This window comes from Nannospalax galili, unplaced genomic scaffold (assembly GCF_000622305.1).
Source record: "Nannospalax galili isolate Female #2095 unplaced genomic scaffold, S.galili_v1.0 scaffold44, whole genome shotgun sequence".
Lineage (NCBI taxonomy): Eukaryota > Metazoa > Chordata > Mammalia > Rodentia > Spalacidae > Nannospalax > Nannospalax galili.
The window spans coordinates 882,047-898,510 of record NW_008355789.1 but is presented as its reverse complement, the minus strand read 5'-3'; the positions used below and the strand labels follow the sequence as shown (position 1 = coordinate 898,510).

At 45.7% G+C, this 16,464-nt stretch overlaps 1 protein-coding gene across 3 annotated transcripts in view; it reads left to right on the top strand.

Moving 5' to 3' along the window:
- St5 (suppression of tumorigenicity 5) overlaps window positions 1-16,464 on the top strand; it is a 183,158-nt gene that overhangs the window by 135,559 nt on the left and 31,135 nt on the right. For all 3 annotated transcript variants that reach the window (XM_008853439.3, XM_029556283.1, XM_017803303.2), the window contains 2 exons: window positions 9,772-11,028; window positions 15,986-16,122. In XM_008853439.3, the coding sequence (XP_008851661.1) occupies window positions 9,772-11,028; window positions 15,986-16,122 (1,394 nt within the window). The remainder of the gene's footprint in view (window positions 1-9,771; window positions 11,029-15,985; window positions 16,123-16,464) is intronic.

The window sequence follows — 16,464 nt, the reverse complement described above, 5'->3', positions numbered from 1 at the left end:
CTGGAGTTAAGGATGGTTTGTAGCCGCCATGTGGGTGCTGGGAATCGAGCCTGGGCCCTCTTAAGAGCAGTCAGTGTTCTTAACTGCTGAGCCATCTCTCCAGCCCCTGCATATATTTTTCTGAAAGGTGTCGGGGGGGCACCCACATTAACCTGAGGATTGGGTAATGTTTATAGCAGAGGGAATATTTTACACTTTAAGACTCCATTTCTTGGGGTTGGAGAGATAGTTCAGTGGTTAAGAGCACTGATTGCTCTTACATAGGACCCAGGTTGGATTTCAAACACCCCCATGGTGGCTAACAACCATCTGTAACTCCAGTTCCAGGGGAATCCTATGCCTTCTTCTGACTTCCACAGGCATTGCACAACATGGGTGCACTTACACACATGCAGGCAATATGCTCATACACATAAAATAAAAATAAATAAAACATTTTAAGAAAAGACTCCATTTCTGTCTGCATGTGTTGGAGAACGGACACACATTCCTTGCTCTTTAAATCCCTTCCTTTTTCATACCGTACTTCATGCTCCTTCGTCCCTCTTATATATTTGTCTCTGTGCGTGTGTTTATTGTCTTGTTTCTTTGAAATTTCCTATGCATATTCCCATACCTCCCTGTCTTTTCTTTTGTCTGTTTTTCTAACTCCCTGTCTCCTGAAAATGTTGGTTTTGCGTTGTGTGCCATGATGTTGGCATCTATATCCATGCCAAGCAAGAGAACTGACTGTCGCTGACAAGCTGTGGCACACCAGGCACCCAGTTCCGCAGGGGCTGCCTCCCTGGGGGCAGGCTCTGGAGCCGGGAACAGAGTGAGCCTCCCAAGAGCAGTCTTTGTTAGTGCTTTGTGTTTACTTTTGTTTTATACTTCTTTTACCGTTAGGGAGTTATTCATAGGATTCACTTTACAAATTGACATCACCTTGGGTTAAGAGCACTGGTTGCTCTTGCAGAGGGTCCGGGTTTGATTCTCAGCACCCACATGGCGCCTAACAACTGTCTGTAACTCCAGTTCCAGGAGAACCCAGTGCTCTCTCCTGATCTCCGTGGCTGGTGCTCTTACATACATGGAGGCAATGCACCCATACACACAAAAAAAATATTTTAAAAACTAATTGACATCATCTTAATTATACAAATGGTACCTGAGGATATCAGACAGTGTTTTCCTTGTTTTACAAAGAAACTTGAGATTCAGAGAATATAGGCGATTTGCCTATGGGAACAACAAAGAAGTAGACCGCCAGATCCAGATCTCTAGGCTGTTCGTCTGCTATGCATTTGTGGCCATTTGGGAGAGGGCTTCCGGTGCTGACAGCCTTACGGGCTGCGATAGGTGTTTTGCTATCTCTTGTGTTGACTTCAGATCATTTAACACAAAGAGAGAGTCAGGGAAGTTTGTAGACCATGCCTTGGGCAGGCATAAAAGAAACCAAGGATTTTATGACTTATTTTTTCATTTATTCACACTACTTTATGCATTCAACGCAAACAGTTGCTACTTAATTTTAAGTGTAGTGCAATGTGCGGGAATATCAAGATTAACAAGATACTGTCAGCACTTTTGAGTAGGTCTGTTCGTAGTCTAGTTAAGAAGATTCAGGAAAACAGTTTGATGTCAGCTTGTCTAGCCTGTGGCCTATGGGCCACGTGCATCCTGGGGTAGCTATGAATGTGGCCCAACATGTTTGTAGATGACAATATTGTGTTGCAATGCCAAAGTTGGACACCCTTATAAGTATTTACCAGAATAGACATTTTTCCAGCCACAATAGAGGCATTCAAAGTTGGGTGAAGAAGAACTAGGAGTTTGATGTGCCTTTGGGTGGGATACAGGATTCGTGTGGAGGGAAAGACAGTGTGAGATGATGAAGGGAACGTAGGTAGGAACCAGATCATGAGGGCCTTATCAGCCTTGCCAGTGACCTTGCATTTTTAGTCTGCAGACAGTGGGAACTTGTAACGAGTTTTGGCACTATATAAAGATGTCAGGGATGAGAGGATGGACCAGAAGAGACTGAAGGCAAAGAGAAATTGAGAGTGTTTCCATGGTCCTAGTGAAAAAAAAAAAAAGAGCCAAACCAAGGAAGTGGTAGTGGCAGTGAGGAATGCAAGGAGACATAGGAAAAAGCAGAATCAGTGACCTCCAAGTCGCCACATTTAGCGAGCATTTCTCTGTCTCTTGCTTGCTGGGCAGCTATTTTCTGAAGGTCAGGACACCTCTGTGGTTTTCTTTCCTCATTAATTGCTCTCCTTTGTTAGCTCTTCTTGAAGCACTGGCAATCCTGAGACTCAGACCTTAGACCTCTCTGGGAATGTTTATACTCCGGTTGATCTCATCCAGTCATGGAGTTAATCTCAAAGAACATCTATAAATGAATTTCGGGGCTCCCAAATTGAAGTGTAGAATCTAAAATCCATTCTACCTGGTACTCAAGCCAAAAATCTTTCTTTTTTGAAACAGGGTAGCCCAGGCTAGCCTCAAACTCCAGATCATCCTGCCTCAGCATGCAGGGCTCCACAAATCTTGATGCCATCCTGACTTCTTTTTGTCTCTTGCGCCCCTTGTCCAGCTCCCAGGCAGATCCTATTGGCTCATCTCTCAGAATGGACTGTCTGCTGCTTGGAGAAGGCTTGCCTGGATTGTTGCACTGCCTTTTAAATACCTCCCTGCTGCCATCTTTGACCCCTGCACTCCCTTCTCCGACACAGAGTCAGACTGCTCTTCCTCTCACACAACTTCAGGAGCCTCCTGTGTCCGAGCACAAGTTTTAGCAGCAATTGTGGGATCCTTCATGATGTGGGCTTTGGTCCTCTCTGCTCATCTCCAGGTTCTTCCTTCTCTCACTCCACACTGGCCACACTGGCCTCTTTGCTGTCCTGGCATGTGGCAAGCATGTTGTCATTTGAGCCTTTGCCTCACTGTCTTTCTGTCTGTGTGCATGTCCCTGCATAGGTAAACACACTGCTCACTTCCTTCAAGTCTTGTGTTCATGTGCGCCCTTGGCAGAAGGGACTTTCCTGCTCTCGCTATGTGAAGGAGGAACTTATCTCCACTATTAATCTTTAAAAAAGTATTTTATATTTTTAATTTATGTGTATGTGTGTTTTGCCTGCATGTATATAAGTGCACCCATGTTGTGCAGTGTCTGCAGAGGACATCAGATCCCCTGGAACTGGAGTTATGGACAGTTGTTAGCTGTCATGTGGGTGCTGGGATTTGAACCCAGGTCTTCTGCAAGAACAGTCAGTGCGGGGCTGGAGAGATGGCTCAGAGGTTAAGAGCACTGACTGCTCTTACAGAGGACCCGGGTTCGATTCCCAGCACCCACAAGCCGGCTAACTGTAACTCCAGTTCCAGGGGAATCCGATGCTTAATTCTGAGCTCTGTAGGCATTGCACGACACGGGTGCACTTACACACATGCAGGCAATACACTCATACACATAAAATAAAAATAAATAGAATATTTTAAAAAAAGTTAGTGCTCTTAACCACTGAGCATCTCTCCAGCTGCTCCATTATTAATCTTATCTCTTAGCTGCTTTACCCTCCTTTATTCCTTTTTTCTTTTGTGCTGATTCTTAATTTATAATTTCCAATTAACATATGTTAATTGAAATCAATAATAGTTTATGTCATTTTCATGTATTTATACCATATACTTTGATTATATTCAATCTCCTATACCCTCTTCCCCACCTGCTGGTACCTTCCTTCTTCCCAAATAGTTTACTTTCTACTTTTATGCCTTAAAAAAAAAAATCTAGATTTCACATAGAAAAGAAAGTATTTTGCTTATTGTGATGATCTGCAAGCCAGATGTGGCAGTTGCATGCCAGTAATCCCAGCACTTGGGAGGCTGAAGCAGGAGGATCACAAGACCAGCCTGGGGTACACAAGGTCTTGATTCAAAATAGCAATAATATACAACTATGATGATCTCTAGTTCAGGATATTTTCCTGAAAATGACATAATTTCATTCTTTATGGTTGAATATATATATATATACTCAATTGTGTATACAGTCCACATTTTCTTTACCTGTTCATCTGTATGGGTACCTGGGCTGACTGCAAAATCTGAGTGTTGTGAGTTGTGCCACAGTAAACATGGAGGTGCAGGTCTCTCCGCAGTAGGCTGGCTTAGATTCCTTTGGGTACGTATTAATATTTATTCTTTATTTACCCTGTAACCATCTCATAGAGCTGGTTTACTCATCCTCACTTTGAACATATAAATAAACATTACATTATGTTCTTGCACCAGAGTATAGACTACAGAAAAAGAGGCTCTGGGCCTGAAGAGCTGGCTTACTTGTTGAAGTGCTTGTTAGGCAAGCATGAGGATCCAAGTTCAGATTCCCAGTACCCACACGACAAGCCAGAAGCAGCCATTGCACATCTGTAGTAGTGTGGTCAGCTTGACCATCTGGAATCACCTGGGAGATGGGCCTCTGTGCGTGCCTATGGGGGATTATCTCGATTGCATAATTGAGGTGGGAAGACCCATGCACTTTGGGTCTGGACTTGCCCTGAGAGAGGATCCAGGACTCATATAAAAATGGAGAACGTGGTCTCATTTGGTACACCATCATCTTTTGTACACTTGTCTTGGTCTCTCACCATGTCTTCTCACAAGCAATTCCTGGCCAAGAAACAAAAGCAAAAATCTTCCTATTCCCCAGTGGATTCAGATGAAAACTGGTAACAAAATCAGGTACAGCTCCAAGAGAAGACACTGGAGGAGAGCCAAGCTGGGTCTGTGAGGATTCACACACGATGGCACAGCTGACTGTTTAAGCTGAATCATGGTTATCACTAGGCCTACCAAATGGAACTGAAAGTTTTTAACCTGGAGATTTGGTCATATTAGTAATCGGATTTGCTTTTTTATCTGCTTTGGGTGAGCAAATTGAGTAATTGAGCAAGCTCAGTAATAAATATGTAGAACCTTAAAAAAAAATGGAGAAAGTGGCTGGGCATGGTGCACACCTTTAATCCCAGCACTTGGGAGGCAGAGGCAGGCAGATCTCTGTGAGTTTGAGGCCAGTAGGGGCTACAGGGATACCCTGTCTCAAAAAACCAAAAAAAAAAAAAAACAAAAAACAAAAAAAAAAAAAAAAAAAAAAAAAAAAAAAAAAAAACAAAACAAAACCCAAAACTCTAAACAAAAGGAGAAAGTGAGCTGAACACAAGCATGCATACATTGATTGCTCTCTGCTTAAAAATTAGCTTTATATTTTGTGTATGAGTGTATTGCCTATATGTATGTAAGTGCACCCATGTCATACAATGTCCATGAGGTCAGAAGAGGGCATTGGATCCCCTGGAACTGGAGTTATGAACAGTTATTAACTGCCATGCAAGAGCAGCCGCTGCTCTTAACCACTGATCCATCTCTCCAGCCCCTGCGCTCCAGCCCCTGCGCTCTGCTCTTGACAGTGGATGTACTGTGACCACTTCTCTCAGGCTCCTGGTGCTGTGACTTCCCTGCATGACAATAACCCAGAGTTGTGAGCTAAAGAAGCCCTTTCTCCCTTAAGTTGCTTTTGTCAGGGTTTTTGTTTTTTGTTTTTAAATCACAGCAGTAGGAAAGGAAACTAAGATGGTGTCTGTAACGCTAGCACTGAGAGACATGAAGGCAGAGACAGTCAGATCACTGACCACTCTAGCCGAACTGATTAGTTCCAGGTTCATTGAGAGGCCCTGTCTCAAAAAACGTTAGAGGGCAATCAAAGACACCTGAAGTTGACCGTTGACCACCTCTGGCCTCCACATACTTGTGCACACACATTTTATGGTTATAGGGTAAATAAAGAATAAAGACCGGTATGCACCCAAAGGAACCTAAGCCAGCCTACTGTAGAGACCTACATCCCCTCGTTTACTCTGACACTACTCATAATACTTGGCTTTTGCAATCATCCCAGGTACCCATACAGATGAACAGGTAAAGAAAATGTGGAGTATATACACAATTGAGTATTTAGTCAACCATAAAGAATGAAATTACATCATTTTCAAGAAAATGTACTGAACTGAGATCATCATGATTGTATATAATGTATGTATGTTTGGGTGTATGAACATGGCACATACACCTACACATACATACACCACCACATACACGCAAAAGAAAAGGTTCTTTTTCTGTCTGTCTCTGGTTGATCTCTAATACCTAGAATGGCACCTGGAGTATATGTGGCCCTCAGTACACCATGTGTCTCAAGCTTGGCAGGGCTGGCACACTGCAGTCTACTGTCGGTGGCTTCTTTGCTTCTTGGCTCAGGTTCAGAGATGGTTAGCAAAGAGCTCTCCTGGGAAGTGACAGCTGAAGACTTAACATTAAAGTGGGAGACTGATACTAAACAAAGGTTTGCTCTGATGGTTGGCTTTGTGAGACCATCTGGATCCAGGCACTGTCACTGTCTTGGCTCTCACGTTCACTCACCCAGTGGGGATGATTGTCTTAATTTCTCAATCTATTTGTGGGCTAAGAAACAACTAAATGAAGCTGAAGCCCAAGGCTGAGGATTGTTTCTCATCCGTGTCGGATACTACCCTCTTGTGTAAACTTGTGGTCACAAAGACCAAGCATCCCAACACCTGCCCACCCTCCCTGTTGTGTCTTCCCTGAAGCCTCCCTGTGAGAAGTGACAGAACCCAAGTTCTCATCTTCTCAGAGGGCTGGATCGATGCCTTTTGTATCTATGGCTTTATAAAATAAGAGTCCAAGGGCCCTGGTTCATTGTGTGTAGGTTGGGGGAGGGGGTCTGCCCAGGCTCATTGTGCTGATACCACCTACCCTCTAGAGAGTCAAGGCTTCTGTTCCCACCTCCTCACTGAGCAGGCTCTTTGGTCATGAGCTTGGCTGGGCACCGAAGTTCTCTCATCTATGCCCCATGTACACGTGCGATGGCTCTTGTTAAACTTGCCCTTTTAAAAACAACTTAAGCATGTTGAGGTTTCCTGTTGATGGGGCAGCCAGAGGCTATGACCCAACAGGGAATTGTCAGCCAATCCCTGACTCACCCGAGCTCTAGTTTTCTGTATGTGAGCAAGTGGTGACAGCAGCCTGGCTCAGGCAGCTGGCTGCTATCCTGGAGATGGCATGGCACTTTGGAGCCCGTGAGGCTGGACAGCCTAGCTTTTGATCAGTCAGGCCTTCACTGGGTGCAGTATTGGCAAAATCCTACCTTTGAACTAGAGTTGGAAAGAATTCTTAAGGTTGGCAGTATGTATCATAGACACCAGGAAAGTGTGCTACAGAGAAGCTTGCTCGTGGTTCTGTTCAGTAAGCTCACTTACCTTTACCATTTCTTCTTATTTTTGCTCAACATTCATAGAGCACCTTATAGATACTGACCATGTGTCCCTTGACTTAGACAAAACTGTCTAGCAAGGAAGACCAGTAAGTCCCCTGATGCTTATAAGCATTGTATTCTAGACTGGGCGGTGTCTGGGGCTGTGGGGGATTCTCTTGAGTTATGCTTGGGGGTCTAAGGGTTCACAAAGATGACAGAGGCTAATTTTACAGCTTTTTCTAAGTTTTTTCTGGCATTGGAGAGATGGCTCAGCAGTTAAAAGCACTGACTGGTCTTACAGAGGACCTGGGTTAGATTCCTAGCACCCATAGGGCAGCTGACAACTGTAACTCCAGTTCCAGGAGATCCTATACCCTCTTCTGATCTCTGCGGGCATTGCACAACATGGGTACACTTACACACATGCAGGCAATGCACTCATACACATAAAATAAAAATAATAAAATATTTTTTAAAAGTTTTTTTTTCAGTTAGCATACAAAATAATGGATTTTGTTATGGCATTTTAAAGATTTATTTATTTTTATTTTATGCATATGAGTGTTTTACCTGCATGTATGTCTGTGTACCACATGCATGCCTAGTGCCTACGGAGGCCAGAAGAGGGTGTCAGATCCTCTGGAACTGCAGTTACAGATGGTTGTGAGCTGCCATGTGGGTGCGGGGAGCCGAATACAAGTCTTTGCAAAGGCAGCAAGTGCTCTTAGCTACTGAGCCATGGAGCCATCTCTCCAGCCCCTTGCTATGGCATTTTAATGCGTACTTTTGTTTTTGTTGAGCCTTCCCACACTTCCCCATCCTGCCCCACTCCTGGCTGGCTTTCTTCTTGCCCACAGTAACTTACCTCCCTTCCACTTCCGTGTCGTATGTTTTCTGTCTCCCTCTCCTCCCCTCTTTCGCCCTCTTCTCCCTTTCATAGTCCCTTTTCTAGTTTCATGACCTGTACCCCTCATACATATAACTTAAAATCTAGAATCTGTATATGAAAAAAAATGTGGTTTTATCTTTCTGAATCTGGGTTATTTTGCTTAATTTCCACTTCATCTATTTTCCTGAAGATGTCATGATTTCTTTTTCTTTATAGCTGAGTAAAAGTCTGTTGTGTGTATGCACTACATTGCTTGGTACAGTCATCTAGCTAGTTCCATTTCTTAGTTATTGTGACGAGTACAAAGGAAGCATTATCTGGACATCAGTCTTTGTGCTAGGACTCAGTCCTTTGGTACTCTTGATTTTTAGAGAGCAACATAGCGTAGTGTAAATTCATGTTCTGGCTTCCTTGTCAACAACCAGGTGATGGTTGGGGAGGTGTGTGATTTCTCTAAGCCTTTGTGTCTTTGATTTGTACCATGAAGACAATAATATATAATAAAAACCTAACAATTTTTGTGAAGGTTAAATGAGTTCATATATGGAAGCTCTATGTATGGATTTCAAGCTAGGAAACAGCTTATTGGATGCACTTGTAGCCACTAGTGTAGGGCAGAGCTGCCTGAGGAGTTGGCATCCCCTCCCCACTGGCCTTCTGAGAGAGTGGAAAGGGCTCTTTCTCGGTGGACCCTCCTAACCTTTTTGAGGCCCTTGGAGATCCAAATTCTGGTCAGGATAGTGGGAGCTTGTGTTCAGTAGCCCAGGTCTCAGGGGCGACATCAAAGGGTTTAACAGTCTGGGCATACGTATTTAGGGATACTTTCAGAAGTAATATGCTAGAGCTATTTTGTCCCATGAAAGTTGATCGTCAGTGTCTCATCTGTGCATTCAATGATGTCACACAGATAGCTTGGGAATATTTATACTGTAGAAAGCAGATGGTGCTACCAGCCTTTGCTTTCTTTCCCCGAGAGCCAATTGTTAGCTATTTAGTAGCACACCACTGATCTCACTGTTCCCTGACTGATCCATATGTTACCTTGGGGTCTCTGGAGATGAGCTAGGCAGAGAGGCCTGTTGAGTTTGGCCTTTTGTGGCTAAGGAGCTGTTCTCTCCTTGAGGATAGCCTTCAAGATGCATTATGTGTAGAGTACTTAAAAATTTTTGTTTGTTTATTTGGTTGGTTGGTTTTTGAGACAGTGTCTCCCTATAGCCAGGGATGTCCTGGAATTCACTGTGTAGACCAGGCTGGCCCTGATTGCACAGAGGTCTGCCTGTCTCTGCCTCCCAAGTTCTGGAAATGCGCACACTATCACCCTGGTTCTAAATTTTAAGAGTCTCGTGTAGCCCAGCCTGGCCTTGAATTCACTATGTATTTGAGGATGACCTTGATCTCCTGATCTTCCACCTCCATCTCCCAAGTGCTGGGAATACAGTGGGCACTATAGAGTACTTTTGAGATTCCTACAGAGAGATGTGTAGGTATAAACTGATACTGTAACGTAATGACGCTCGGCTGTCAGACCACTTACCACCATTTCTTTCCTCCGTTTTCTCTTTTTGGCTCTTAGGTCTCAGTCAGTCTCTCCACCTCCAGTTCTGTCCCCACCACGGAGTCCCATCTACCCTCTTAGTGATAGCGAAACCTCAGCCTGCAGGTACCCGAGCCACTCCAGCTCCCGGCTGCTCCTCAAGGACCGGCATCCCCGAAATCCTTCACCCCAAAATCCTCAAGATCCCTCCCCAGATACTTCACCCATCTACACCCTCAAGGCCACCAGCTTCAGCTGTTTGGACAGAAGCCCTTCAGTGTGTAAGAGAGAGGACCAGAAGGAGACTGTTCAAGGTGTAGCCCAGGATGTAGAGGGAGTGGCAGGTGGCCTCCCCCTCGTCCAGAGCACCCCATCCCTAGGGCCAGCGGCTGGCCCGCGGAGCATCTTGCTGACCTGCACCGGGACCCGAACCCATAGCCTGGGCATCCGGGAGAAGATTTCAGCATGGGAAGGTCGCCGAGAGGCTTCGCCCAGGATGAGCCTGTGTGGAGAGAAGCGGGAGGGCTCTGGGAGCGAGTGGGCGGCCAGTGAGGGCTGCCCCAGCGTGGGCTGTCCCAGCATAGTGCCATCCCCCTGCAGCTCAGAAAAGACCTTTGATTTCAAGGGCCTCCAGAGGATGAGCAGGACCTTTTCCGAGTGTTCCTACCCTGAGACGGAGGAGGAGGGAGAGGCACTCCCTGTTCGGGACTCTTTATACCGGCTGGAGAAGAGGCCAGGCCGGAGTGAGCCCAGTGCCTTGCTCAGGGGTCATGGCAGCAGGAAGGAAAGTTCAGCAGTGCTGAGCCGCATCCAGAAAATTGAACAGGCCTTAAAGGAGCAGCCTGGTCGGGGGCTCCCCCAGCTCCCCAGCAGCTGCTACAGCGTAGACCACGGGAGAAGGAAGACTGGAACCTTGGGCACTTTGGAGGAGCCAACAGGGAGCTCGAGTGTGAGCCCTGGCAGCCAGGCAGTAGGAGAGGCTGGAACTGGGGGGGAGGCGGGCCCACCCCTGGACAGGGAAGGCAGTGGTTCCACAAAGCCAGGGACCCCTGGAAATAGCCCTAACTCCCAGCTGCTACTAAGAAAGAGCTCCCCTGATCCCGCTGTGAACCCTGTCCCCAAGCCCAAGCGCACCTTTGAATATGAGGCTGACAAGTACCCCAAGAGTAAGCCAAGCAATGGTCTACCTCCTTCACCCACACCTGCTGCTCCACCCCCCTTGCCTTCCACCCCAGCCCCACCGGTCACCCGGAGACCCAAGAAAGACCTGCGTAGTCACCGCAAGTCGCAGAACAGGTAAGACCTACCTTCCTGTGTCTGGTACTGGGTCCCAGTGGCATTCTTTTAAAAGGAGGAAGCACAGGCAGATTGTGTTGAGTCATAGGACTGTCATGAGCTCTGAGGGTCTGAGTGACCATTAGTTTGGTGGTTGTGGCAGGAGAAGATGGGATGGTTCTCCTGCTCTTGAATGGGGAAAGGAGGAAGCAAGGCACCCTTGCCAGTGCTGTCTGCTGAAGATGTTGACTGGCTTTTGTCTTCGGCGTCTAGCTAGGCTGTCAGAAACTCCTTAATCCTTCACAGGAAGGTCCAAGTTACCTTTTTTTTTTTTTTTTCTGTCTTAAGAAGATAGTCCAGGGCAGAAGAAATGGCTCAGCGGTTAAGAACACTGGTTGTTCTTATAGAAGACCTGGGTTCCTGGGTTCAAATCCCAGCACCCACATGGTAGCTAACAACTGTCTGTAACTCTAGTCCCAGGGTATCCGATAGCCTCTTCTGACCTCCACGGGCATTGCACGACACGGGTGCATTTACCTACATGCAGGCAGTACATCAATACATGTATACAAATAAAAATAATAAATAAATTTTTAAAAAAAGTCCCTTGAAGTCTGGTAGGAAATTAGCCTCATAGCTACGTGAAGTGCCTGCACTGGAAATTAGTTTCTTTAAGTGAAGCTTTACCAGAAGATCGCATTAATATAGGAGTGGAGGCAAATTTAAGATGACTCTTCTTTCCAGAGTGCCTCCAAGCTGTGTGGAAACCCTTGGTCTGTTTCAAGAGAGGGTTCTTTCGTCCTTAAAGAGAAACATGGAAAAACATTTCACCTGCTTCTTGGTCAAGGGCAAGAACTAACTTTATGAGACTCCCATTGATTCCTGGTCAGTCTTGACTTTTCTGACCCTGGACTAGTGGGAACAGCTCCCAGGAGTGACTTGGAAGCTGGAGTTGGTCAAAGTTGAAAGGTACCTGTTAACTGAATCCAGGGTAGGTTGTAAGCAAGCTTTCCTTGGAAGCCTTACTGCCACCTCACCTATCCCAAAAATTGGATAGGCATTCAGCTTGCTTCACTTCTGCGGAGTCTTCAGTCTGTTCTTGTTCATCAGGCTTCACTTAGCATATCCCATCTCAGAGGGGGAATCACAGAAGTTCAGACCCCTAAGCCAGAGCACCCCATAGCTAAGGATTGTCTTGTATTTTGGCCTCACCTACTCACCAGCTCTTTGAACAGCCTGCCAAGTGTGCTTGCTTTGTTTTTATCTGTATTTCTGCAAACATCCATCCAGAGCCTGTTGTGCACCAAGCCTTGTGCTGGTCAAAAGGACACAGAGGGAAGTGAGGCATGGTTCTTCATTCAAGGACTTGGTGATCTGGCACACACATAAATCGTAGACATTGTGATACATCCATGTCAGTGCAGGATGCTGTAGAGACTCAGCCCTGGAGGGAGGGGAGACCCCTCCTGGAGGGAATTACCGAGCTAGATTTAGAAGAACAAAAGCAGCTGTCTAGATAATGAGAGGGAATAGGGGGAGAGTTTATCAACCTGAAGGTTTACATGTATTCCCACATACATGGTGGAATCACTTCACATAGCAGGCTTCAGTCTGTGCTCTTGGAGAAAAAGAGGATCATTTAAGTATGAACTGTTGTGCTTGCCTGTCTGCTCCTGAAACCTGTTCCTCCTGAGGAGTGCAAGATGGTAAGTATGAATGTATCATGTCAGGTGCACTTCTGACAAACCTTTTATTTTAGAGAAATGAAAAACAGTATTTCTTGCATTCAACCAAAGAAAAATAATTTTGTCTTAAAAAATCTGAGGAAGGCCAGGTGTGGTGGCACACGCCTTTAATCCCAGTACTCAGCACTCAGAAGGCAAAGGCAGGTGGAGCTCTGTGAGTTCAAGGCCAGCTTGGTCTACATAGTGAGTTCCAGGCCAGCTGAGGCTACAGAGAGACCCTGTCACAAAAAGACCAAAAACAACAACAACAACAAAAAATCCGAGGAACAGTGGATGAACTTGTACTGAGGGACATCTGGGGACACTAACTTGACATGACAGGCCTTAACACAAAAGACAGAATGTATGAATTCCAGTGGGGGGCTATGGGAGGGGTCAGTGGGGAAGGGGATATAAAGATGATTAAGATGTACTGTATGAGATACACAAAAATTTAATAAAAATTTTTCAAAAATCTGAGGCAGAGAGACTGGGAGATGGCTCAGTTGGTAACTGAGTTCTTATCCCCAGTACCCATGTAAAAGCTGGGCATGGGGCTGGAGAAATGGCTGAGCAGTTAAGGGCACTTGCTGTTCTTGCAGAGGACCTGGATTCAGTTACCAGCACCTACATATTGGCTAACAACTGTCCATAACTCCAGTTCCTGGGGATTCGACTCCCTCTTCTGATCTCCACAGTCATTGCATGACACAGGTGCACTTACATACATGCATGCAATACACTCATAAAATAAAAATAAATAAGATATATATTTTTAAAAGTTGAGCATGGCAGCATGCTTTTGTAATCCTAGGGCTGGGGGTAGGGGTAGCGACAGGTAGATCCCTGCCGCCTATTGGCCGTCTAGCCTAGCCAAATTGATGAACTCCAAGTTCAGTGAGAGGCTCTGTCTCAAAAAAATAAGGTGGAGAGCGATGGAGGAATATAGCTAACCTGACCTCAGGCCTCCACACTCACTTTGTGTATGAACAGGGACAAACATATACACACACCAAATAAAAAAGAAAGCCAGGGAAGAAACTGACTGTGCCTTGATGGGAGGCAATATCCTGCATAAGATGTTTATTCTGCTGTTGTGCCGATGAAGACTTGATCTTACACAGCATTTGGCTATGTAGTTGAAAAGTCTGAGTCAGTGGCATAAACTTGTGAGTCATCATGTATGAGTTGTAGATAGAGTGCTTGGCCATGGATATTTGGCCAGATGGGGAAATAAGACCTAAAGACCGAATTCTGAGAGACCCTGGCATTAACAGGCCAGTTAAGGGCCTGGAGAGATGGCTTAGTGGTTAAGAGTACCTGCTGCTCTTTCAGAGGACCCAAGTTAAGTTCCCAACACCCACACAGTGGCTAATAACCATCCGTAATTTCAGTTCCAGGGAATCCAATGCCTTCTTCTGACCTCTTCAAGCATTGCATGACATGGGTGCACTCACATACATGCAAGCAATACATTCATATACATAAAATAATGAAAATAATAAAAATAAAACGATTAAAAAATAAAAGGCCAGTTAAAAAGAAAGATCCTTTCTTAGAGCCTGAAAAATAATTCTCTGGGGTGGATGGAAACTAGAGGTGATGTGTCATAGGAGAAGAGTGCCAGGATAGAAGTGTTCTGTTGGGTTGAACACTGCAGAGGGGCCAGGAGAGCTAAGACCACAGCATGGGTCAGAACCCAAGGTTCTCAGGATGAGTGTTGAGCAAGCAAGAGAGAAAGGGTTTCATTCAAAAAGGGAGGCACTTGTGGTTGAGAAGAATTCACTCAATGTCATCTCCTCCCCAAGAGACTACTGGGAGGGACATGCCTTTGAGAGGGAGAGCATACAGCCCTGTTCCCAACTAAGATGACGGGAGAGAAAGAGGGAGTCCTGTGGGCTTGGGACATCTAGGATTCAAGACGCTGTGGTGTGCAGTTGTGCAGTGCAGGCTGACTGGGGAATGAAGGAGCAGGGGACTAGCTGGAGGGAAGCTGCAGCAAACCATCCCCTTAACTCCTTCTCAGAAGAGCTCTGACATGTTTTAAAGGTTCAGCTCTTCCTGTGTCAACAAATTGTCCTGTACCAGCTGCTTTCATCAGTCCCCTAACAGCCCTGCCTAGTCCTTACAGCCTGTTCAGGGCAGAGCCCTGGCTAGGAGGCCAATCAGATACTCCATTCCTTTGGAAATGGTGGGCTCCTCTCAAAGAGAATACTTTCTAGACCTTTCTAGGCCAAAGTTGTAGTTGTAAACTCAGGCTCTGGAAGCAGGCAGCCTGGGCAAGTCCTCTCTCTACCACGTTAGTCTCCTTGTTTGTGAAATGGCTCAGTGCCTGCCAGAGCTATTGTGAAGGTCAGTGACGGGACACAGGTAAAGCTGTGTTTGGCATGGCACTGAAAGCGTTCTTTTAAATTCAATTTATTAAAAAATATTTTATTACTTTTATTTTATGTATATGTGTGTATTGCCTGCATGCATGTAAATGCACCCATGTTGTGCAATGCCCACGGAGGACAGAAGAGGCTGTCGGAGCCCCTAGAACTGGAGTTACGGACAGTTGTTAGCTGCCATGTGGGTGCTAGAATTCGAACCCGGGTCTTCTGCAAGAACATCCAGTGCTCTTAACTGCTGAGCTATCTCTCCAGCTCCTTAAATTTAATTTTAAAATGACATTTATGTCATTTATGTATGTTTGTGCTCAAGTGCCATGGTATGCATGTTGAGGTCAGAGGACAACTTGTGCGAGTCTCTTCTCTCCTTCCATCATGTGGGTTCAATGACAAGCTCAGATATCAGGCTTTGTGGCAAGTGCCTTTGTCCAATGAGTAATCTTGCCAGCCTTTTTAAAAAAATTGTAGTGTGTGTGTGTGTGTGTGTGTGTGTGTGTGTGTGTCACATGTACATGTGTTAGTAGGCCATATCACACGTGGAGGCGTGAGTCACTTCTGTTCTACTTTATATCATGTGGGTTGTCAGGTTTGGTGATAGGTGCCCTTACCTGCTGTGCCATCTCATTGCCCACTTGACAGCATACTTTTAAGCTGTGGTAGTTATTACCTAATACTGGTATTATGAAGGATAAGCATATTGTAGGTACTCAGGCTGGGGCCCTTTGGACCCTCTGTCTCCTTATTTAGAGGTACAGTAACAGACTTTAGGAGGAGGGACTCTGGTCTTTACTGTCACCCATGGTTGTTCCTGGCAAGATGGCAGGGATCTGGTCCAGCCCAAATGACTCTTGTTCTTGTCCACAGAAAATCCTTTGAGTTTGAGGATGCATCCAGTGTCCAGTCCCTGTACCCCTCTTCTCCCACTGAGAATGGTACTGAGAGTCAACCCAAGATTGGATCCAAAAGCACTTTAGAAGAGAATGCCTATGAAGATATTGTGGGTAAGCAGTGGTGGAGGTGCCGGGTGGGCCATCCCTGGGGGCTGTGGAAGAGAAGTCCACAGGTTTGTCTCACTCCCTGTGGGACAGCGTGGCCCACCTTGGGGAACTCCTGGAATGGGCCTGGAGGAAGCACCCTAGCAAGACAGCATCTGTGTGCTAACTGACCCTGGGTGAACCACAGGAAGGGCAGACTGCATCATTCCTTTCTTATGTTTTTGAAGACTTAAGAGCTGGACAGGTACTCTTCCTTAGCTGTGTGCCTGAGGCAAGTCTCTTAACTGTTGCAGGACTGTTTCTCGCTTATAAAAAGAGTTGATATAATGTGAACAACAGTAGCAGCAA